Below are 22,828 nucleotides of genomic sequence, written 5' to 3' on the forward strand. Positions count from 1 at the left end.
TTGCCCCTGTGGCTCACCTATAAGTCTTGTCCCACCTAGCTTTCTGTATTCCGCATACTTATTCTACCTTTGAAAACTCTATTCAGAATGTGACTAGTTCAGTATTGGGAATAGCCTGGCATGGTTAACGTTCACTTCATATTATAAGGGAATAGGAATACATATAAACAAACAATTCTAAATATCACCCCAGGATCACCACCCCAGAGTGAGCCCAAACTCGTCAGAACTACAAAAGCTACGCAGGGTTGAGCCTGTCTTGTAGCTGAATAGAAGACCACTGGGAAGCCTGGTTACTGCAGGCTGCAGAAGGCAATGGCAGGTATCCTGCCAAGAATGTCCCTGGCATGTAGTAGACCATGATCACCAAGGCCTGTGAAAACAGAAGGTACTTACCAGCAGCATCACTCTAAATACCTGTTCTATTAGTTGGTGCATGTGTCTGTGTGTGTGTGTATGTACAAGAGCTGTGGCCTCCTTGTATGTGCTTCTATTAACACCACAGTAATGATTACAACTTTTTTTTTTAATTATGTTGTGGAAAAATTGCTGGTGGATTTGTATGAAAAATGAATGGAAAATAATTTTTTCCCATGCTTGAGCACTTTTTGTTTTTCACATACGCACAGATATGGCGTCCTTTTGTCATAGTAGCATAATATATGTTGGCAGATGAGAACCATTTGTCCCACCCAGTCTTCCGGCTGCTGTTTGTTTTTTACTCCTCTAGGTAAAGCTGTCTTCCAACTGTCAGCCATGTAAGTTTGACTCCCATTGCTATAGCCCTGGTTATCTCCCGGCCATGCTATTACCACCGCCTACTGAGCTAAGGACATCTCTGTGTAAGCCATGCAAGCATGACTACTTACTTTTTCTTCTTTTTGCCCCTAGTTGAGAAGTACAGCAAAGTCAGTCTGCAGATCTCACCAGAAAACTTGCTAGATCCCTCCATTAATTTCTGAGAATGTACCAAAGCCCCTGCTGCTGTGTGCTGGTCCAGCTTGCCACCTCTTCTTGGGAGCTTGATGTAGCCGGCCCACTGCTCGATGCAAGTTGGCTTTGTCCTCTCCTCTTTTTGGACCCTCAGCTGTTTTGTAGATGAGCAGATAATCTTTCATATCTAGTCCACCACCCAGGCCCTTCGATTCTTTTATACCTCTGCTCCTTGCCCCTCCTCTTACCATTGCCTTCTTCCATATCTATCTGAAACATGCTTAAATATTGCCACAGATTTGTTTACTAATACTTCTGGTAGGCAATTGAGGTATCCACCATTCTCATGAAGGCAAATGTACATTTGTGCAACCGGAATAGAGGGTTGCATTCCAGGACCATGTAAACTGAGTATTTTGAAATACGTATTGCCTAGTACATATCTTCTGTATGTCAGTATGTACAAATGATATCATGGAGGAGGGGCGGAGTAAACAGCTCACACATATGGAGAAAATACAGCAAAAATAATGTGTGGCAAACAATATACCGGTCAATATACGTTAACAAAACATTTTTTATTTATAAATACACACACATTAGTGGTGCATGGTTCAAGGCAAAAATTCCAAACGTAGTGGGGTCCTTGTTTTCCCACTACGTTTGGATTTTTTTGCCTTGAACCATGCACCACTAATGTGTGTGTATTTATAAATAAAAAATGTTTTGTTACAATATATTGACCGGTATATTCCCACAAAGGAACCTTCGTTCAGCTAACAAGGCACTACTAACAATCCCTACAGTAAAATCGGCAAAACTAACCCAAGTAAGAGAAAGGGCCTTATCACTGGCTGGGCCCATCCTATGGAACACAATGCCCACTGAATTCAGGTTACAGAGTGATATCAAATCCTTTAAGAAAACCTTAAAGACCTGGCGCTCTAAGCAAGCCTTTCCAAAAGAAACAGTGGGATAGAGAGGGAGAGAGTGAACGAAAATACAGAAAAGCACAGCTAAGAATAAATGACATTACAATATTATAAATACATAATACAGTTAAGAAGTAGACCGAAATAAAAGTATCTCAAATAACTTTCCTGGACTAATCCACCACTACCCAAAAATTTGATTTTATTAATGATATTGTAACCGTTCTTAACTGGCACTTGTTAGAATGTACGCTAAACTACCTATATATACCTTATTTTGTGCCTATTTGTAAACCGTTGCGATGGTACATGACTTAGCGACGGTATAGAAAAGTTTTTAAATAAATAAATACATTGGATTACAATTTACCAAACAGCCCTTTAAATATTGAGGGCCAGAGCTGGAAAGGTTCAGAAGTCTAAAAAAAAAAAAAATTCTTAGTAATTCAAATTTGACTCTGAAGGAAGTGGGTGGTTGATATAAAGTTTGTAGGACAGGTTTCATACATTTTGAATTTATTGTAGTGGACGAGTTGCTGATTTGGGCAGTTCCACAAATAGTGAATTGCAATAATCCTGTCTGGATGACACCAGTGCATGAAGAATTGTCACCAGATCCTGATTATCAACAAAAGCACAACTTCCTCCAACAGCCTCTAATTTTCCAAAAGGCAAAAAAAATTTGTACATCATCTGCATAAATGTAATAATTAATCCCTGCTTCTCTAATTAGTGACCCCCAGGGATGCATATAGATATTAGAGAGCCATCATTTAAGGCCAAACCAGAAATATCTATTCTTAATCTATTTAGTAGAATCATATGGCTCATTGTATTGAAAGTGGCACTCAGATCAAGCAGTACCACTCTGGAATCCTTCCCTCTGTCCAATTCTACCATCGAGATGGTGTAATAGGGACAGAAGGGCCATTTCAATGCTAGCAGTAGTGCAGCATTTCCAAACGGCAGTCGCCACTGACAAGAAGAGTCAGCTGGGACTGCCAGTCCATCTGTTATAATGAATAACAATAGGCAGCTGCTCCCAGAGCTCCTGTGTTGTCTCAGTGGGATTTCACATATTAAGCTTCTCGCTAATGGATTGTGGAATCATTAGGACCTGTCCAGGGATTGGTAGCCATGTGGTACATAGCTGTTTTTCTCAAGCTATTTTTTTTTTTTAATTGTTGTTAAGGTAGCGGTAAGCAGAGTCATCGCAGGTCCTAATGCAGAGCTTTTGAAATGTGCCCACCACCACTAGCAGGATAGCCAAGCAAGGAGAATGCAGGCGGTGGTTGTCTTTTTCCATATCTGCTTTTCTGAGGAGAGAGGTTGGAGGATCACAGACTGGTCAGCCCTCTCTCTCCCATTTTGGCATGGCAGTAATAGATGATAAACTAAAAATGGAGCTGCACATTGCCAGCACAGCAAAAACTGCTTTTTTTCATGTGATAGGGCTCCAGGCAGTGCTTAAGTACAGATTTTGTTAAACTGGTTTACACCTTGATTAGATTATTTTACCATCTTATTCATTGCCTTCACTTACAGCTCATTTAAAATGCAGCTATAAGAGTCCTTAGGGGGGGCCAAAAGGAGGGGGATAGCATTCCCCTGGTGCAGAGGAACACTCATTGGCTTACAGTAGTGTTCAGAGCACAATGTAAGACTCTAACTCAAGTTTATAAGGCAGTCAATGGGCAGAGCCCCAAATACCTTCAAGGCAAGCAGGTTATAAGTTTAATAAAATAAATCAAAGGCTGCCCAGCCCTCTCCTTGAAGGGGTGGGGGGGAGGCAGAGCTAGATGGCTTGAGGAAAGAATGATAGATGGCTTGATGGTTGAGAGGAGCAGAGATGGGAGGGCAGATATAAAGTGAGAGAATAAAAATGCCTGGGTTTTTTTTCCTGTTTTAATTAGGCTGCAGCAAATATTAATAAATGCAGCCACAAGCAAGTTGCTGTTCCGTCACAAAACTTTCTAGGAAGACAAGCAGGATGGCAATCTTCATAAGTGGGTGGCATCATCAGATGGAGCCTGATCCTGGAACTTTTATGTCACTTTCCATAACTTTGGGCATGTGAGGTATGGCATCTTTAATCTCCTGCTTCCCTCAGATCTTTTTCAGTCCTAATTGGCAGCAATCTCTTATGGGGCCCCAGAGCTTAGCTTCTCCCCTTTTAGTGTACTTAGGTAGGTTTTTTGGTCAATTTTGTAAGTTTTACTTCTTTTTTGTGTCTCAATGGTGCACTGGCTCTGGTGCTCTGGGGGGCATCGACCACTCGTGGTCATCACATTTTTTGACTAAACCGCTTTGCTTTTTCATTCAGTCATAGATAAGCCTGCCAGTGGCTTCAAATGGTGCCCCTGATGTGACAGTCATGTTTATCATGTATGATAAATGTGTCCTGTGCCTGGAGTGTCATTGTTGTACACCCTTGACCCCTAGGGGGGGGCGCCAGTCCTGACTGGAGCTCATAGAGAAGCATGTACCACAAGACGAGTCTATTGGAATCTGCATTGGATATGTTGATATTGATAGACCCAGGAACTGTACCAGACGCTGGTGATCTGTCATTAATGGGAAAGCATTGGACCCCTTCAGTATCGAGCATTGGAAAGTACCATGGAGATAGGGCATCGTCTGAATCCTTCTACCTAAAAAAAGTGAAGGGTTCAGCCTCTTCAGTTCTGGCATCGAGAAGATCCGATGTCAAGCACTGGGCAAAGACCAAGTAGCATCGGTCTTCATTGATACACAATGCCAGAAGTGGGGACATTCTGGCTGTGGTCATAGATCTTCCAAAATGTTCCCATGGACAGATGAGCTCATCCTTAATGTGTTCCTGGAAATGTCAACCTCTTCCAGAGGTCTAGATATATGCCATTGATACACCTCTGACTTCCCATGAAGACTTAGCCTCCCCTTCTGCCTCCCAACCTGGGTTGGCTTTAGCAATCTTTGAGAAGGAGCTGGTAGGAAAATCCAGCAGGCCCTGATCAGGGTGTTGCAGAGCATTGGTGTTGATGCAAACCAATGTTCAGTTGCTGCCAGGAAATTTTGTACCAATATCAGTATCCCATGTTGGTTCCCAGAAGGGAATCAATTCCAGTCTGTTGAGGTTGGGGGGAGGGAGAGGCGGGGACAGGAGCTTTTCTGAAATGTAGGAGTTTCTCAGAAACAAATAGGTGTTCCCCGCTCTGAGGCCTTGTCTGCTGGCTGGGCTATATCTGAGTCCTTGCCCCCAGCATACCAGTTGGTTTCCAACTCTGAGTACTCCTGGGGGTGTCCTTGTAGATCTGGCAACATCTCTGAAGAAGAGGAATCGACAGGTCTCTCCTCCAACCCCTCTCCTACACTAAAAAGAAGGCAGTCTCCATTGGAAAACGTCTCCTTTGCCAACTTTATGCCAGAATGGCGGAAGCCACTCCATTTCCTTTGTAGGAGGAGAATGACACCAGGAATAAAATGCTGGACATTGTCCAGTTTGTGGAATCTCCTAAGCAGATTGCACACAGTCCCAGTACTCAAGATCATTCAAGAGATATAGATAACCCCCCTTATTTTTGCTTCTGTGAATAAGAAGACAGATGTGATATCTCATTGAAAAGGCTCCTAGTTTAAAAAAAAAAGGCATCTACCGCACCAATCTGTGGAGGTCGAATCCACTCCCAAAAGGGCCAAGAGAACTAGGACCCGCTCCCCTGTGCCCTTGGGGAAGGAGTCCAAAACTTTAGACATTCATGGGAGGAAGGTTATTCAAAAAGCTATGCTAAGTACCTACATAGCTTATTATCAGCTTTTCATGGACCACTATTTGCGGCTCTTGCTTAAGCAGATGCAGGAAGCAGCAGAGCTACTTTCTTAAAAGCAATGTGTTGACTTCCAGTCACTGGTGTACAAGGGTATAGCGTGCAGGAAACATACGGTCTGGTTGACATTTAATGTTTTCAAAGCAGCATTGAGAGTGTCTGCCATGGAGATTGGTACTTGTAGACTCACCTGGCTACATGCCTCAGACGTCTGTCCTGAGGACGAGGAAAAACTTGTTGATGTGCTTCCAGTACTCTCCATGCATCTGCTAGCAGTTATCACCAGAGGTGAGAAAAATATGTGCCACCCTTGACGGACGATGGACAGAACCCATGGGTCTGAGATTATACTGGGCTGCCGATTCCCAAAGAACCGTAGCCTGCCCCTGACTAGGGGGTCTAGTGTCTTGGGTACAGGCGGCTGGCTTATGCTCCCTATGATTCCGAGATTTGGCTGGGGCGCCGGTTGGGGTTTGGGAGCTCACTGTCTCCCTCTGTTACCAGCAGCATTGGTGGTGTTGTGCCTGTTGGCATCTGGTTAGGTGTCTGTTGGCCCCCTTCTGTGTTGGGGAGCAGCCTGTAGCTAGGGATTAATCCATGTGTGAGGACTACTATCCTGCTTGTCCTAGGAGAAAGCAGAGTTCCTTACCTATAACAGGTGTTCTCCTAGGACAGCAGGATGTTAGTCCTCATGAAACCCGCCCACCACTCCGCATATTTGGGTTTCTTCTATTGTTTTATTTTTATCATAATTCTGTGTTACGAGACTGAAGAGGGACCCTGCATGGACACGTGGCATAGGGCATGCTCAATATTCCCAGTCAAAGTTTACTGGGTCAGACCAAGGGTCCATCAAGCCCAGCAATCTGTTTCCAACAGTGGCCAATCCAGGCCATAAGAACCTGACAAAAACCCATCCTACTGTTCTAATAATTCACCAACATTCACCGATACAAGGGAATACTTGTGCTGTGGTGTTTCTTCTGTACGGTGGCTCTGTTCAAGGACAACCAATTTGTAGCTGTCCTTTTCATTCACCCCGTGTATTGCTCTTTATTAACAATGTTTTGTGATTTTTTTGATTTTTTTAAACTTTCTTTATCTAATTAATGCTTCATAAAATCCCACCTCCCTGTTTGCTGAGGCGACCCGTTAGTATGTTCTTGTGCATAAATACTTATCAAGGCTGCCGTCTCTATTCCTTCTCACAGGGTCGCATCTGCCTGCCCGACATGGGCCATGTTTCGGCACGAGGTGCCTGCTTCAGGGGCTGCGGGAGGGAAAGCTAATGAGTCCACATCGGGTACACAGTGTCGATGTGTCTTCAGCTATATAAAATCAAAAGGAGTTAACTCATACCTAATCGCTATTTTAACAAAACCTATTAATAACTTGCCACATTCAAGTTAATAACACTTACGTTTGTTATACGTCTGTGCGTGGACGACGCCTTACCTTCATGTCTAAGGCATATATGCCTATTCTGTGTTTTATACTTACCGCGGGTTCCCGCCCACTGCCTTCTCCCAACCGAGGCTAACTCCGGTGCCCTTAATTAGATTGATTGAAAACCTAATACTTCTATAAAATGTATATGTGCATGGTAGTATGGACTCTCTATGCCCGAACCGCATACGTTTTGATGTTAATGTTCACTATTTAGCCTAATCGCAGCAGTCTCTACAGATAACTTTATTGATTAATAACTAATTCCCTATTGCGTTGTGACGCGGACCTGATGGGAGACTGAGCACTTCCACGTCCGCTTGCAGTCTTGAGAGTGATATGCGAAGTTGTATTAGCTGTCTAGGAGGACCCAACCCTCTATATAACCAGATTATACAAGATTATACAAGATCTGTTCTAATAATAGCAGTGGCTATTCTCTAAGTCAACTTAATTAATAGCAGGTAATGGACTTCTCCAAGAACTTCTCCAATTTAAATTATTTATTTATTAATTTTTCTCATTTCAAATACACAGAAAACAGAGATTAAACTCTGTACCATTTATATTATTTCCATTACATAATATACATTACATAACTTTATTTTTTTTGTTTTTTTTGTTTTGTTGAATGTACACTGACATGATGTTACTAAACGAATGTCGGTATATAAAGAACCTCAAATAAATAATAAAATAACTTAGAAACCAACTCTTCAAATTTTTCAAAGAATACAATCCAATCTTGTATATCTGAAAATTTAAAAAGAAGAAAACAGTTTTATCTTATATGTGGAAAAATGAGGCTGATTAGGAACCTAAGGATAAAAAAGGAGATTAAACCACAATAAATTCCTAATGAAAGCTTTACATAGTACCAGCTGAGATTCAATTTCTATTTAAGTCCTAAACAGTTACTCACTTATAGGTATCACCTCATCTGTTGACAATCTATTAGGCAAAGGAGTGGATGCAGTGGGCTGTTGAGCCTCCACAAACTGCTGGAGTTGTTCAATTTGGAAAAACACACATTCGTAGTCTCCTTTTTTAACCTCACATCTACAAGAATATCGTAGGAAAAAAGTATATCCCATTGAAATTACTTTTTGTCTTAACAAAAGAAATTCTCTACGACGCATCCTGGTAATAGGGGCTACATCTGGATACATTTTTACTATCTGACCATGAAACGTAGTTGGGAATTTCTGAAAATATTTTTCATAAGATTACTTATATCCTTGGTCACAATAAAAGAGACAATCAGAGTATTTCTATGGATCACATCTAAACTTGAATCTTCCAAAAAATTGGATAAATTAGATGGAACTGGAAATTTTTTAAACAAAAGTAACAAGTATTTATAGATGGTATTTCATCTTCAGAATATAGCAATACATCTTTAAGATATTTTTTAAAGGAAATATAAGGCAACTCACCCAAAACCTGTGGAAAATTGGTAATTCGAACATTTAGATATCTAGCTCTATTCTCTAATAATTCTAAGCGATGAGATGTAGATAACTGATCTTTAACAACCATTACATTCAATTTTTGCATCGCTTGTATATTCTCTTCATTCTTATTAACCTTCTTAGATATCTCTACACAATTTGTCTGTACTGATTGTAAATTCCCTTGTTAATCAGAAGTCATTACATCCATCTTTTTTTCCAGTCTAGTCATGGCATTGCTCAAACTTTTCACCGCATCCCAAATTGCCTCGAGGGTTACCTTTTCAGGCCTTGATGTTATCCGCGTAAGATCTTCTATATTCGAAGAGGAGGCTCCCTCCTGCTCTGTCGCTTCTTCCCTAGTCTGGGTTAGCGACTGAACTGTCTGATCCTCGGAAGTGCGTTGGGCCGGTGGATGTCTACTGTCAGGACTTAGGGATGCCTCATCCCGGGAGCTCCTCATCTCTCCTTCTTGAGGAGTTCCAATAGACTCTTTGGCTCCCTGGTTTTTCCCCAGCTGTGTCAAGAATTTGTGAATTTTTAACTGCGTTGAGGGAGGGGGCATGGGCTCTGGAGGGAAAACCTGAATTTTCCCCTTCCTCTTTGCAGGCATGATACCAACCAGGAAACACTTCAACTTGACATATGACGCTTGTTCCTTTTCCAGAGAAATTAAGAAACAATATTAAGGGCTCTGTCGGGCAAAGTCGGGCGCCCCTTGTGCACGCGCCAATTCGGCGACACGCTGGAGGGGATGCGCTTTAAATAGAGTTCTTCCGGCGCCTCCCTCTGACGTCTGATGAAGCCCAGCGTCTCGATCTCTCCGGCAGCAAACCCAAGGGAAAATTATGCTATTGCTATTCTCACCGGTGCAAGGTAATTCTCATACAGCCTCCTCCAATCCTTTTTTAAACACAGCTACACTAACTGCACTAACCACATCCTCTGGCAACAAATTCCAGAGTTTAATTGTGCATTGAGTGAAAAAGAACTTTCTCCAATTAGTTTTAAATGTGCCACATGCTAACTTCAAGGAGTGCCCCCTAGTGTTTCTATTATTCGAAAGAGTAAATAACTGATTCGCATTAACCCGTTCTAGACCTCTCATGATTTTAAACATCTCTATCATATCCCCCTTCAGCCGTCTCTTTTCCAAGCTGAAAAGTCCTAACCTCTTTAGTCTTTCCTCATAGGGGAGCTGTTCCTTTCCCTTTATCATTTTGGTCGCCCTTCCCTGTACCTTCTCCATCACAACTATATCTTTTTTGAGATGTGGCGACCAGAATTGTACACAGTATTCAAAGTGTTTTAAAAGAGCTCCACTGGCTACCAATCTCCTCCTGCATACAATACAAGACTCTTTCAATCATTCATAAAGCACTACACAACTCCGACATGAACTGGTTCAAAGACTCCCTCCAATTCCACCCTTCTTCCAGACCGACAAGAAACCAATACCTTGCCACCATACGCACCCCCTCTCCTAAACTCACCAATCTTGCCTCCACCAAAGCCCGAGCCTTCTCCTTAGCCGGTCCCGTCTTATGGAATACAATGCCCACAGATCTGTGCCAAGAACTAAGCCCAAAAAATTTTAAGCAAAAACTCAAAACGTGGCTATTCTCTCAAGCTTATGTAAAGCTCCGCTCTCTGTTGGGCAGTTCATTGTTTTATGTAAACCGGAGTGATTTGTAGTCCCTACAAGAACTTCGGTATATAAAAATTAAAAATAAATAAATAAATAAGCTTACTCCTAATATCTACACCTTGGCCCTCTACTCTCCGCACGCACACATCCTCTTTGCCTATCCTCCCTCAATCCCCCCTTAGCTAACTTCCTTCTTTGATTCCCTCCCTCCCCCCTTGCAGTCCCAATGCATCCAGTTGTGTTTCTTAAATTGTATATATTATATAGCATTGTTTTGCCGTTATATATCTTATATAACTCTTCTACTACCTTGTTTTTCTCATATGTTACGCTATTCACTCAACTCTAAACTCATTTATGCTCTCAGGTTTATTGTCAAACGCCTACAGCGCATACTCTTGTTCAATGTACACCGACGTGATATCCTCGATGAACGTCGGTATATAAAAACGGTTAAATAAATAAATAAATGTTCACCCTAGTTCTAGCCAGTAGGTATCACCACTGAGCAATGATTGGGACTCCAATCCCCTAGGGGGCTATGAGTGCTGCCACTATAGCAATCTTGACCGCCTGGGGAGTAAAACCTGGTTTTCCATACATCAGTGTGCAACACTTAGTGTCTGAGCCACTGAACTGGCCCAGGAGCCCTATTTACTACACAGTAAGAAATAAAGATAGCATGATTGATAATGCTGTTTTTGACATGATCCTTAGTGCATGCCCCTTTGTTTAATGTTCTGATCTACTGACAAGGAATTTTTTGCACATACTTCAAAATGTATTTCTCTAAACTTGGGACAAATGACCAAGAGCCCAGATAGTGGCTAGAGAGACTGGACAGCTGGAGCTCATCTGTAGTGGTAGTGATTTTACTGCTCTCCAGCCCCTGGTCACAGCGTTGCATGCACAGGGTTTGGATTGGCAAGTAGCTGGAGAACAGAATGGGGCTTGTTGCGTCTTGCATGGGACCAGGGCTGCTGCTGGTCCAAGGCCAAGTGTGTCAGGGTGAGCAGAAGGGGTGGGGGAGAAATGAAGAATGTGAGCATGTTACTGCTTTCTGTGGCATGTACTGCTGATGAGACAGCAGCTCCTAAGCCTCCCCTCTCATTCTGCAGTGCAAGGTTTGAGGCAGTGGCACCATGAAAAGAGATACTGTACATAAATCCAGTCAGCAGTTATAACCATACCACAAACACATTCATTATTTTGTAAGGAGGAGCACAGCATTAACAGCTAATAAGTGAACTTGGATAAGACCCTCGTAAAATTAGAATGAATGAAGCAAAAGATGTACACTTAATACGTAGGCATGAAATATCTTTTGAGAAAATGGAAATAAAAAATAGAAATGTTTAACAGGAGGAGGAAGAAAGTCGGGGAGAGGGCAAGTTTTTCATGTCCATAGTTAATGCTACTGTGCGCTTACTCATCAAGAATTCACATGGTGGTGAGTAATTCTGACCCCGTATGTGTCCTGTATAACTTTTTTTTCAAAATACGAAGGTTAATACAGATTCTAAATACAGCATATGCTAACAGACATAAAAGGAATCTCAAGTTAATACAATTGGTCATAAACATTCCATACTATCCCAAAATATCTCATAAATACCATTATGAAAAACAGACGGGGTCGGTGCGCGCAAGGCTGCCCAAAATCGGCAGCCTGCGCGCGCCGAGCCACACAGCCTGCCTCCGTTCCCTCCACCCCCCCGCACCTTCCCTTCCCCTACCTAACCCCCCCCCCCCCCCCGGCCCTATCTAAACCCCCCCCTACCTTTGTCGGCAAAGTTACGCCTGCCGGCCGGCTGCCCCACTCCAAGTTCCAGTCCCGGGGGCTGGTCCGGAGGCCGTGACCACGCCTCCGGAACGCCCCCGGGCCGAAACCACGCCCGGTTTGATTCAGTATCTCTTCTGCTTCTTGGCCTCAGGCCTTAACACATCTTCAATCAAAGCTGTGCCATTGCAGCATATCACCAACAGATGGGAGGGGCTCCAAGCTCTTTTCTATCCTTTAGTTTCTAAGTTCATGAAAGGACTGTGGCATTCCAAGACTCCAGCCAGTAAACCTCCATCGTTTTCTACTCTTTCAGATAATAGAAAGACTAGGGGGCACTCCATGAAGTTAGCATGTGGCACATTTAAAACTAATCGGAGAAAGTTCTTTTTCACTCAACACACAATTAAACTCTGGAATTTGTTGCCAGGGGATGTGGTTAGTGCAGTTAGTATAGCTGTGTGTAAAAAAAGGATTGGATAAGTTCTTGGAGAAGAAGTCCATTACCTGCTATTAATTAAGTTGACTTAGATGATAACCACTGCTATTACTAGCAATGGTAACATGGAATAGACTTAGTTTTTGGGCACTTGCCCTGGTTCTTATGGCCTGGATTGGCCACTGTTTGAAACAGGATGCTGGGCTTGATGGACCCTTGGTCTGACCCAGTATGGCATGTTCTTATCGTCGGGACCTCATTGTAGTCCTAGCTCAACTTGTGAAACCTCCTTTTGAACCTCTCGAGTTGGTTGACTTGAAGTGTTTCACCTGGAAAGTGTTATTTGTGGCTGTCATTTTAACATGAAGAGTAAATGAACTACAGGCTCTGGTTTTATACTCACCATACCTTCATTTTTTTTATAAAATGGTGATGCTTCATACTCACCCCAAGTTCCTTCCAAAAGTGGTATCTACGTTCCAAATTAGACTATCGTGCTTCCTATGTTCTTTCCAAAGCCACATGTGCATAGAGGAGAATGGATTCTTCATTCCGTGGACTGTAAGGGAGCCCTGGCTTATTGCCTAAAGAGGACTCAACCTCACTGTCCAACTTCTCAACTGTTTGCATCTTTTCATCCCAGTAGATTGGGAAGGGCAGTTGTCAAACTTTAGTTGGCTAACAGACTGTATAGCACACTTTTATGCACTTGGATGGCTTACAGATTCTTTTAAGGTTTATCAAGTGAGAGCCATTGTGACTTCAGTGACTCTCCTCAGAGCCACTGTTATTGAACATTTATTTACAAAGCTGCTACTTGGTCTTTTGTGTTCACCTTCACAACCCACTATTGTCTGGATAGCATATCCTGAGGAGACAGTAACTTGGGCAAGGAGTTCTGTGCAGCCTGTTCATCCAGTAGTCCATTCTCCACCTGGAGAGGCTGGGTTGACCTAAAGTAATTGCTCCGCAATGCAACCCTCACCTTGAGACACCCTCAATGCTATGGCTAATTCGTACCTGCTTGTTGATGGAGAAAGCAAGTTTGCTTACCTGTAAACAGGGTTCTCTGTAGACAGGATGAATTAGCCTTTTTTAATACCTACCTGCCTCCCTGAAAAATTGACTGACTTTCTTAAGCTCTGGAAGAAACCAAGGGACTCATGACGCAGTATGTGTATGTGCAGAAATTCCCACCCATGCTCAGTAGAGTCTTAACTGAGCTCTGAGAGCTTGGGTCTGTGTCGGTGCAATAGAATGTCACCCATGGATAGTAGCTAATGTATCCTGCTTTCTGAGGAGAATCCTGTTTACAAGTAAACAAACTTCCTTCTAGGAACTGTTCCTTATCCCTGTTTCAGATTGTCACTCTGCAATGTGTAGCCACCTAGAGACTCTGGCATTAGTGGCATATAAGTAGCAATAAATAAATAAATGGGCCATTTTCACTGTCCTTGAGAATTTGGAATCAATGTCTCTCCATGGTTTTGTGATGCATTGTCTTTGCCTTTTCTGTCTATATGCACTTGTAATTCTTGAGTGAGCTAGATGCATTGGGAAGCATAATTTCTCTCTCAAACTACTTTCTAGAATTAACTTTTCTGTTCTACTGAGCGGCCCTGGGCTGACAAGCAGCTCACTATTCAGAATGCTGCTTATTCTGGAGATTGGGAGGAAAGGACATTCTTTGAGAGGGCCCTGAAGCCTTACCGGGGGTGCTGAACGCTATACCAGGCCACGATGGAGGTGTTCTGGGTTCGCCTACTTCGTGATGTCATCATCCGGCAACGCCTTAAGTGAGCTTTAAAAGTGGATTTTCAGCGTCGTGTCGCCAAAGCCGCGCATGCCTAAGGGGTATGCAGCTTTGCTTCAATCCCCCCGTCTCAAGAAATTGATGAATGGACTGTGATTAAGGTATACTTTTATAAATATAATTGATTTGGATCTCCTTATCCCTCAGTCTCCACGGGAAGGAAAATTTGTATATTTGAGTTAAGCCACTAATGGGAGACTTTGAGTCCAAACTTTTTCTTATCTACTGGTATTTTATTAATAATAATGCCTCATACAGAACTGCTTGCCCTGGAGCCACTCTTGATCCCGCCTTGAATGGGCCCAATGGACTCTCACGATATTCGAGCTGGGCAACAATCAGCAATTGAGCCGCAAGGAGGAGGTACTCTAAATTTAGAGCAGAGCCTCTCTCCTGGCACTGATATATCACTCTCACCGATAGTTAGGGAAGCGCTGGCAAATCCTGCATTGCAGAGAAGCCCGGAGGAGGAAGTGACCACATTGTCTGCCAAAGTTGCAGACAAAGGGAATGGTCAGTCAGGGAACCCATCTCCAGGAATTGACATCGAAGCCACCACTCAGAAGAGGAGCGGTGAGGTTGCCGACAGTACAGCCATGGGAGATTGCAGTGTAACCAGACAAAAGATTTCTACTTCTGTGAAGGCAGTTTCGGACTTTCAAATGACAAAGCCTAAAATTATAATGCTTGACTCACACACAGGCCAATACAGGCGTTTTCGACGCGCTAGCGTTACCCCTTATTCAGTAAGGGGTCAAAAACGCGCGTCCAACCCCCCCCCCCCCCCCCCCCCCCGAACCTAATAGTGCCCGCAACATGCAAATGCATGTTGATGGCCCTATTAAGTATTCCCGCGCGATTCAGAAAGGAAAATGTGCAGCCAAGCCGCACATTTTACTTTCAGAAATTAGCGCCTGCCCAAAGGCGCTAATTTCTCCGGGCATCGGGAAAGTGCACAGAAAAGCAGTAAAGACTGCTTTTATGTGCACCCTCCGACTTAATATCATGGCGATATTAAGTCTGAGATCCCGAAAGTTACAAAAAGTAAAAAAAAAAAATAAAAATTTGAAGTTGGCTCGCGAGTTGAAAACCGAACGCTCAATTTTGCCGGCAAAATTGAGCGTCGGCTATCAAATCCGCTGACAGCCGCCGCTCCTGTCCAAAAAGAGGCGCTAGGAACGCGCTAGTGTCCCTAGCGCCTCTTTTTACTGCCGGCCCTAATTTGAATACTGAATCGCGCGCATTTTACTGTATCAGACTTTACTGTATCAGCCCGTTTGGGAGGCTATAGAGGGACTGGGGAAGTATATATCAGGGTAATTTGGCTCTTATTCTGAGAGAGAACAAGATCATGAAGATCGTATTCAAATATTGGAAAAAACAACTAGTTTAACCCGTCAGAATATAGATGATAAAAGTATGTTGGAATCTAGTAAAAATATACAAGATACTTTAGTTAAAGACAATCTGAACCTACAGATTAAATTAGAGAACATGGAAAATATTTTGAAAGGTAAAAATTTGCACTTTGTGAATTTTCCACAATTACCTCTTATATTCCCCAAGGAGATTTATAAAAGATACCTAAGAGAAATTTTGAAGGTACCAGAAGAGAATATTCCACCAGTTACTAGGGTATTTTATATACCTTATAAAAATCAGAATAATGATGTAGTTAGAGATACGAGCAGAGAGGTTAAAGGAGACCAGGCAGAAATAGTTTCTAAGTTAAATATATCTGAAGTGCTTGAAACATCTGATTCAGTGCTGGTAAAACCAGCTACCATGATAGTTATATTTACATTGGAGCCAGAGAGAGATTGGATCTTAAATTTGTTCTTTAAAAACAGAATGCAGACCTTCTTAAGTATGCAAATTAGGATCTTTCTGGATGTTTCAAAGACCACTCAAAAGAAGAGAAAGCAATTTCTACTTCTTAGACCGCTAGCTCTACAGCTAGGGGTAACATTTCAATTAAGATTTCCCTGTCGGTGTTTGGTATCTTATAAAGGAAATACGTTTTTGTTTTTTATACCCTCTCAGCTTACTGAATTTCTAGACAAAAAGAAAGAAGAAAATAGAACAGCGTAGTTAGGAAAAGATATCTAGAGTTTGGTATATCGTATTTTCCGGCGTATAAGACGACCCCCATCTTTTCCATTTAAAATATAGAGTTTGGGATATACTCGCCGTATAAACTACCCCTTTTGCCCAGCACCGGCCAATCGGGGAGCGAGGGAGCTGAGAATGAACTTTTTTACAGCATCCGGTGGGGGGGAGGGAGTGACTCGAGCGAAGGCATGCTGCCCGATTGGTCAGTGCTGGGAAAATGGGCTTGCTGAAGCAAGCCCCTTTTGCCCAGCACCGGCCAATCGGGGAGCGGAGAATGAACATTTTACAGCATCCGGGGGGAGTGACTCGAGGAGCGAGGGCACGGAGAATCAATTTCTACAGCGTCCAGAGGGGAGGGTGAGTGACTCGGGGAGCAAGAGCGCATCGGCCAATCGGGGAGCGAGGGAACGGAGAATGAACATTTTTACAGCATCCGGTGAGGGGAGGGAGTGACTCGAGGAGCGAAGGCGCGCTGCCCGATTGCCGAAGCAAGCCCCTTGCCCAGCACCGGCCAATCGGGGAGCGAGGGAGCAGAGAATGAACTTTTTTACAGCATCCGGTGGCGGGGAGGGAGTGACTCGAGTGAAGGCACGCTGCCCGATTGGTCGGTCAATCGGGGAGCGGAGAATGAACATTTTACAGCATCTGGGGGGGTGACTTGAGGAGCGAGGGCGTGGAGAATCAATTTCTATGGCATCCGGAAGTGAGGGTGAATGACTCGGGGAGCAAGAGCGCATCGGCCAATCGGGGAGCGAGGGTGCGGGGAGTCCACCAGACGCTGTAAATTTGGATTACCGGCGCATAGGACGCACTCCTTATTTTTCACCTATTTTCAGGGGAAAAAAGTACGTCCTATACGCCGGCAAATATATGCCCTATAAGACGACACCCGGCATATAAGATGACCCCTGACTTTTGAGAAGATTTTCAGGGGTTAAAAACTCGTCTTATACTCCGGAAAATACGGTATATCATCTCCATTACAAGGTATGTTCTTCCCTTTAGATTAAAGAAAGCTCAGCTATTGGTAAGTTATGGTGTTATACAGATATAATGTAATAAAGTATAATTTAAATTTCCTTCTGTTTAGGACTTATTTTGAGGATATTGATCTATTGATGTATTTTTCTTACTGATCTTTTTCCTTTTGTAAAAGATCAGACTTCAGATTTCTAAATCAAGTAAATATTTTCTTGATTGTAAAAATGAATAATGAATAAATAAAAAATAAAAAAAGAATGCTGTTTATTCTGCTTTTGAAAAATCTTACAACTTGTATACCCCATATAGGTAGTATATACTTTTCCATAAATATTCTCAAGCATGGCAAACAATTTAGCTTTACTTTTTTTCCCTCTTAGTAATCTGGGCTGGGCGGTAAACCTAGTAAATTAATTAAATAAAACTTCAGGTCCACCTCCATGTTAAATAAAAACTTCAGGTCCACCTCCATGTTTGGACCCTGCCTCTGTGTATTTGAGTGAGGGCAGTATTGTTCCTGCTTTCCCTTTGTACTTATCAACTTTCCCTTTGTACTTATCAACCACTTATGCCTAAGATCGTGGTGACTAACAAAATAAGATTAAGCTGGTTCAGACATTCTGATGGCCTTCAGGCCGATTTATGAGATTATTAGCAAATCATGACATTCTGTTCTTGACTATTTGTCTCTCCATCGGGAACCTTGAAATATGACCAACATGATAGATCTCCCTGAAGAATTTCTGATTCGAACATCTGCTTATACAATCTCCCAGTGGACTAAGATCATGATTGGCATCTAGGATAAGTATTAAGTAATATGTACAACATGTTGTTTAATTTAAAGAGGATGGAACAATTCCCCTATGAAGAAAGGCTAAAGAGATTAGGACTCTTCAGCTTGGAGAAGAGACGGCTGAGGGGAGATATGATAGAGGTCTACAAAATAATGAGTGGAATAGAACATGTAAACATTAGTTTATTCTTTCAAATAGTACAAAGATCAGAGGGGCCACAATGAAGTTACTGAGTAATACATTTAAAACTAATATGAGAAGCTATTTTTTTATTCTATGTATAATTAAGCTCTGGAATTTGTTGCCAGAGAATGTGGTGAAAGCTATATGTGCAGCTGCATTTAAAAAAGGATTGGACAAGTTCCTGGAGGCAAAGTCCATTAACCATTGTTAAGGTAGAGTTGCAGAAATCCACTGCTTATTCTTGGGATAAGCAGCTTGGACTCTATCTAACCCTTGGGATCCTGCCAGGTACTTGTGACCTGGATTGGCCACTGTTGGAAACAGGATCCTGGGATTGATGGACCTTTGGTCTGACCCAGTATGGCAATTCTTATTTTCTTATTAAGAAGAGCTAATATTTTAAATGCAAAGAAAAATACTTTAAAAAAATTCTTAGAAGAACCTTTCCCATATATGACTTATTATACTTTTTGGGTACATTATAAGAAAGACACAAGGTCATCTTGTGCAGTTCCTGTACTGATGTATGATGGACATTTATTTTTGCAAATAAAATTTTATTTACATGACCACCTGTTATTATTGACATTTGAGTGAGATCATATAGACTTGGTCTGAACATATGCTTTCACACATTAGGTTTAAATATCAGTGTTGGCTAACAAAGTAAAACATATCTAAAATATGTTGTGTGTGGAGGTTCGTCCATAGAAGGAGCAGATTTAAGCAACATCATTTCCTGTTCTCAAGGGCTAAGATAGTGTTTCCCAACCTTTTCAACCCCACGACACACCTCATTGACAAAAATGTGTGGCATACCAGCCTCCCTGGAGCAGGCAGTGCAGACATGAATAGGGCAAATGTGGCCAAAAGAAGAGCTAGGGAAGCACTAGAATTCCCACCACCATCTCTTCCAAATTTCAAAGTAAAGGGAGAGAGGGGCCAGAAAGACATATGAGGACCATTTCTCTCTATATACGAGTGCAGGAGAAGGGAGAAATCTGTGTAGTGTGGGTAGCTGGCTCAGTTAGTTTACCTTGATTGCCACATGTGACTGCCAGCTCTCCTCCACTGTGCTGCTCCCAGCACTCAATGAATGGCTTCCAGTAGTCCATGCACACTCTCCCCGTCTCGCTCAGCCTGGGGATAAGTCAGAAGCTAGAAGGAATCAAAGAAGAAAGGGGAAGTTGGATGTGTCATGTGCAGAAAGCAGGGCCCAACTATTCCTATCCTGTATGCTGCCCATCAATTACCACACTCCGGAGCTCATGTTGTAGCTAGGAAGGAGAGGCCTGCATTATTATTATTATTTATTAAATTTGATGTACTGCATGTAAAAACAGATTATCCAAGTAGTTTACAATAAAATTAAATATAAAATACAATCAGTAAATTATCCAGTATACATACAGTATAATCATTAACTAATGCAATCAAAACATACATATACAAACTACAAAACTACAGAGCTCAGCTTTGATTCATTTCTCCCTCTTTTACTTAGTTTAGTGTTTGCATAGGCAAAATCACTGCTGACATCACAAAGCAGTGATGATATGAACCGGAAGCTCTGTGTTTTGTCTTGCTGACCACTGAATATCTTGATTAATATTTAATTTTGATGTTCCCAGAAAGGAGCTCCTACATGTTTAAGAACCGCTACTGGTGTCTCTTGTTGCTGTGAGATGCTAAGAGCAGAGCTCAGGTACTAGCCTGGATCTGAGCATCAGGCAGTAGTGACTTTTCCTTGCTGGGAAACACTGGGCTAAGAGTTTTAGTGGCCTGCCCAGCAGAAACTGCAAAAGTAACCGTCCATCCTCCAGTTATTTAGCCTCAGGTGGGAGCCTGCTGTGACATATTGTGTGTGTTCCAGATTATTATGAACAGCACATTGCAGCACCCACTGCAACCATAAATTGTTTCAGACTAGCATTTCTGATATTCTTTGCAGCTTAAGTGCTTTTCAGGCCATGAAGCTGCAGCTTCTCAAATAATAATGCAGTTCAAAGAACAGTTTGAGCCGACAACTTATTTCAAAAATTAAAAAAAAAAAAAAAAGTGTTAAGGCTGTCTAATCGAGCTGGTCCCACTTTTATTTATTTTATTTTTTTTGCAGTAATGTGCACTTTCTTGCAGGCCTTCCACAGTCCCTGTGTGGGGCTTGGCCAAGTCTGGCAACTTTCTGCGTGCATCTCTTTCGTGAGCCAGCCTGCATGTCCTTTGGCCTGGCGTCTTCGCCTCTTTCCTCGCTCTATATGTTTTGTAAATATTAGCAGATGTAATCTGGCTGGTGACGTGATCTGGCTGGGCTCTTGTGTTCCTGGTGATGCTTTGCCCCGCCTCTTCTCCGGTCTTTCGCTGGGAATCGGCATTGCCAGATCCCTGGTGGGACTAGAAGTCCCCTGGGGCCCCCCTCCTTTTAGAAAAGAGTGGGTGAGGGGAAGACGCTGTGTCTCTGCTCTGCTCTGCAAGGGGCGGGCTCGCCCACTCTGCCTGCTTTTTGGCCAGAAACCACAGCTTCACAGTCATAGCTGGAGTATTTGCTTTTTCCTGTAGGGCAGTCAGTAACTTGAGGCTGGGTAGGTCCTAACTTGCCTGCACAGGGGCTGAAGACAGAGCTGCACTGGGGTGTTTCCCTGCAGCCGGCTCTGCGATTTTGTGTATTGGCCGGAAGGACATGGACACCCTGTAGTTTCGGGTTTAGACGTGAAGGCGGCTTTTGCAAATTTTTTTTTTTCCAATAAGAGTTCTGGTTTTTGAACGGATGGTAGCTAGCAAAGGACCTGTCATGACTCTGCTGGAGCCAGAGACTGCAATGTTGGCAATCCAGACAGGTAAAGTTGCTTGTTTTTTCCTCTCTGAAACATGCTGGGTGTGGGGATGGGAGGCAGGGAAGGGCGAGGAGCTGCAAGGCCACACACACACACACACTTCATTCATTTGGCCATGCTTGGGGTTTTGTTCTGCTATTCCGGTAACTAGCATCCGGCAAAAGTTTTGATCCATTTCACAAGCTTGACTTTTCGGCTGCTGAGAGCCGTTTATATCTCCGGAAGGAGATCATTGCAGGAACCAAAGGCTTGATACAAAGACCGGGATACCTCCTCCTCTGCCGAGTTTCAGAGAGAGGAGAGGCAAACTTTGTACCGCGCTCCCCTCCCCCCCCCTCCCAGCTAGACAGCCGCTGCCCCTCTCCCCCCGTTGAATGCAACAACATTTTAGTTTTGTTTTCCACTGTTCCTTACTAAAGTGGGCAGGAACTGTACATCACAGAGTGCTCTTTTTAATCTCTCTAAAGCAAACTGCTTTTGAAAGGAAACCACCGCACACTCTTCTGCATAGAGAACAAAGTTCACAGTTTCAGTGTAAAATAGCAGTGTCCTGTATTTGAAGCTGCGAGATACGCCCAAGCTCTGTAGTCTGTGCCAGCATGTTCCGAGCAGGGATGGAGATAGCTGGGGATATGCTGTAATTTCCTGATGTTGTATATTCCCCACTACAGTGGCCTTCGTTCAGAATGCACAGGCAAGCACTGCAACATGGACCCTGGCATAAACAGACTAAAATAATAATTAAAAAAATAATAAATTAAATCTTTGTTTGTTTTGTGCCGCCTTCTTCAGTGCATCCTCCATGAGCTGCAGTGCTGCATAGATAAACCAAAGCACTTGTGTTGGTCTTGGCCATAATCTACAAAAAAATGATGTAGTATCTTCCTGGTTTTTTGTTTTTTTTTTAAGAGCTTTCAAAGAAAGTTGTATTCCTTCCGTGCCCCATACCTCATGTATGTAAGGCAGTATTTATTGTTGCACGTTTGTGGGGATGGGGAAGTGACACTCCTTCCTGCCTTGGAAGTCAGTCACGGGTGTTGTGGCTGTGTTAACAAAAGAAACAGGCAAGAAGGATCCAACGAACTTTATTCTGCACCTGCAGTTCGCACAGGCAGTAGCATACAGGCTGTGCCTACTGCTCACAATTGTGGTTCTTAAGAACCATTCCAAAACACTGGGCTCTTTGCTGTCTCTGTACTGCACCTTTCCACAGCCCTAGAGATAGATGCTGGTTTGTTCTAGCTGGTAGTGGCTGCTGCACCAAACACTGGTCCACTCATATTAGTGCTCGGGCATGGGCACTAGCAGGCTCAAGCAGATCCCGCTGGCTATTGGGAACAGATGCCCTTCCTGTTACTAGCTTGCCCATCCAGCCTCTTCACCAGGGTGTCCTCTGCCAAAGTATCCGGAGCTTCTCCAGGCAGGGTTCCTGTCATCTTCCTGCAAAGCCACTGGCTCTGCTGATTTAAACTAATACAGGACAGTCTTTACCTGCTGCTAAAGTATGCAATAAACTAACAACTTGAAAGTAGCAATAAATACACTCACAAGTTCTGTGGGCATGTCTCCATGCATTTGCATGGTAGGAGCTAGAGCACAGGCCACAGGAGCCAGCAGCTCTGCACTCTGTCCTGCAGTACTAGCAAATGTGGTGAGGGGGTTGGAAGGAATCTGTT

The 22,828-nt window shown here is 43.0% G+C and overlaps 1 protein-coding gene across 7 annotated transcripts in view; it reads left to right on the forward strand.

Moving 5' to 3' along the window:
- Positions 1 to 22,828, forward strand: part of MRTFA (myocardin related transcription factor A) — a 308,975-nt gene that overhangs the window by 81,684 nt on the left and 204,463 nt on the right. The window contains exon 1 of one of the 7 annotated variants that reach the window (XM_029590442.1): positions 20,690 to 21,155. The exons of the other annotated variants lie outside the window; for them this stretch is intronic. Within the exon in view, the coding sequence (XP_029446302.1) occupies positions 21,086 to 21,155 (70 nt within the window). The 5' untranslated portion in view covers positions 20,690 to 21,085. Of the gene's footprint in view, positions 1 to 20,689; positions 21,156 to 22,828 lie in introns of those variants that run through there. 7 annotated transcript variants of the gene reach the window in all.

Source organism: Rhinatrema bivittatum, chromosome 2 (genome assembly GCF_901001135.1).
Source record: "Rhinatrema bivittatum chromosome 2, aRhiBiv1.1, whole genome shotgun sequence".
Taxonomy (NCBI): Eukaryota; Metazoa; Chordata; class Amphibia; order Gymnophiona; family Rhinatrematidae; genus Rhinatrema; species Rhinatrema bivittatum.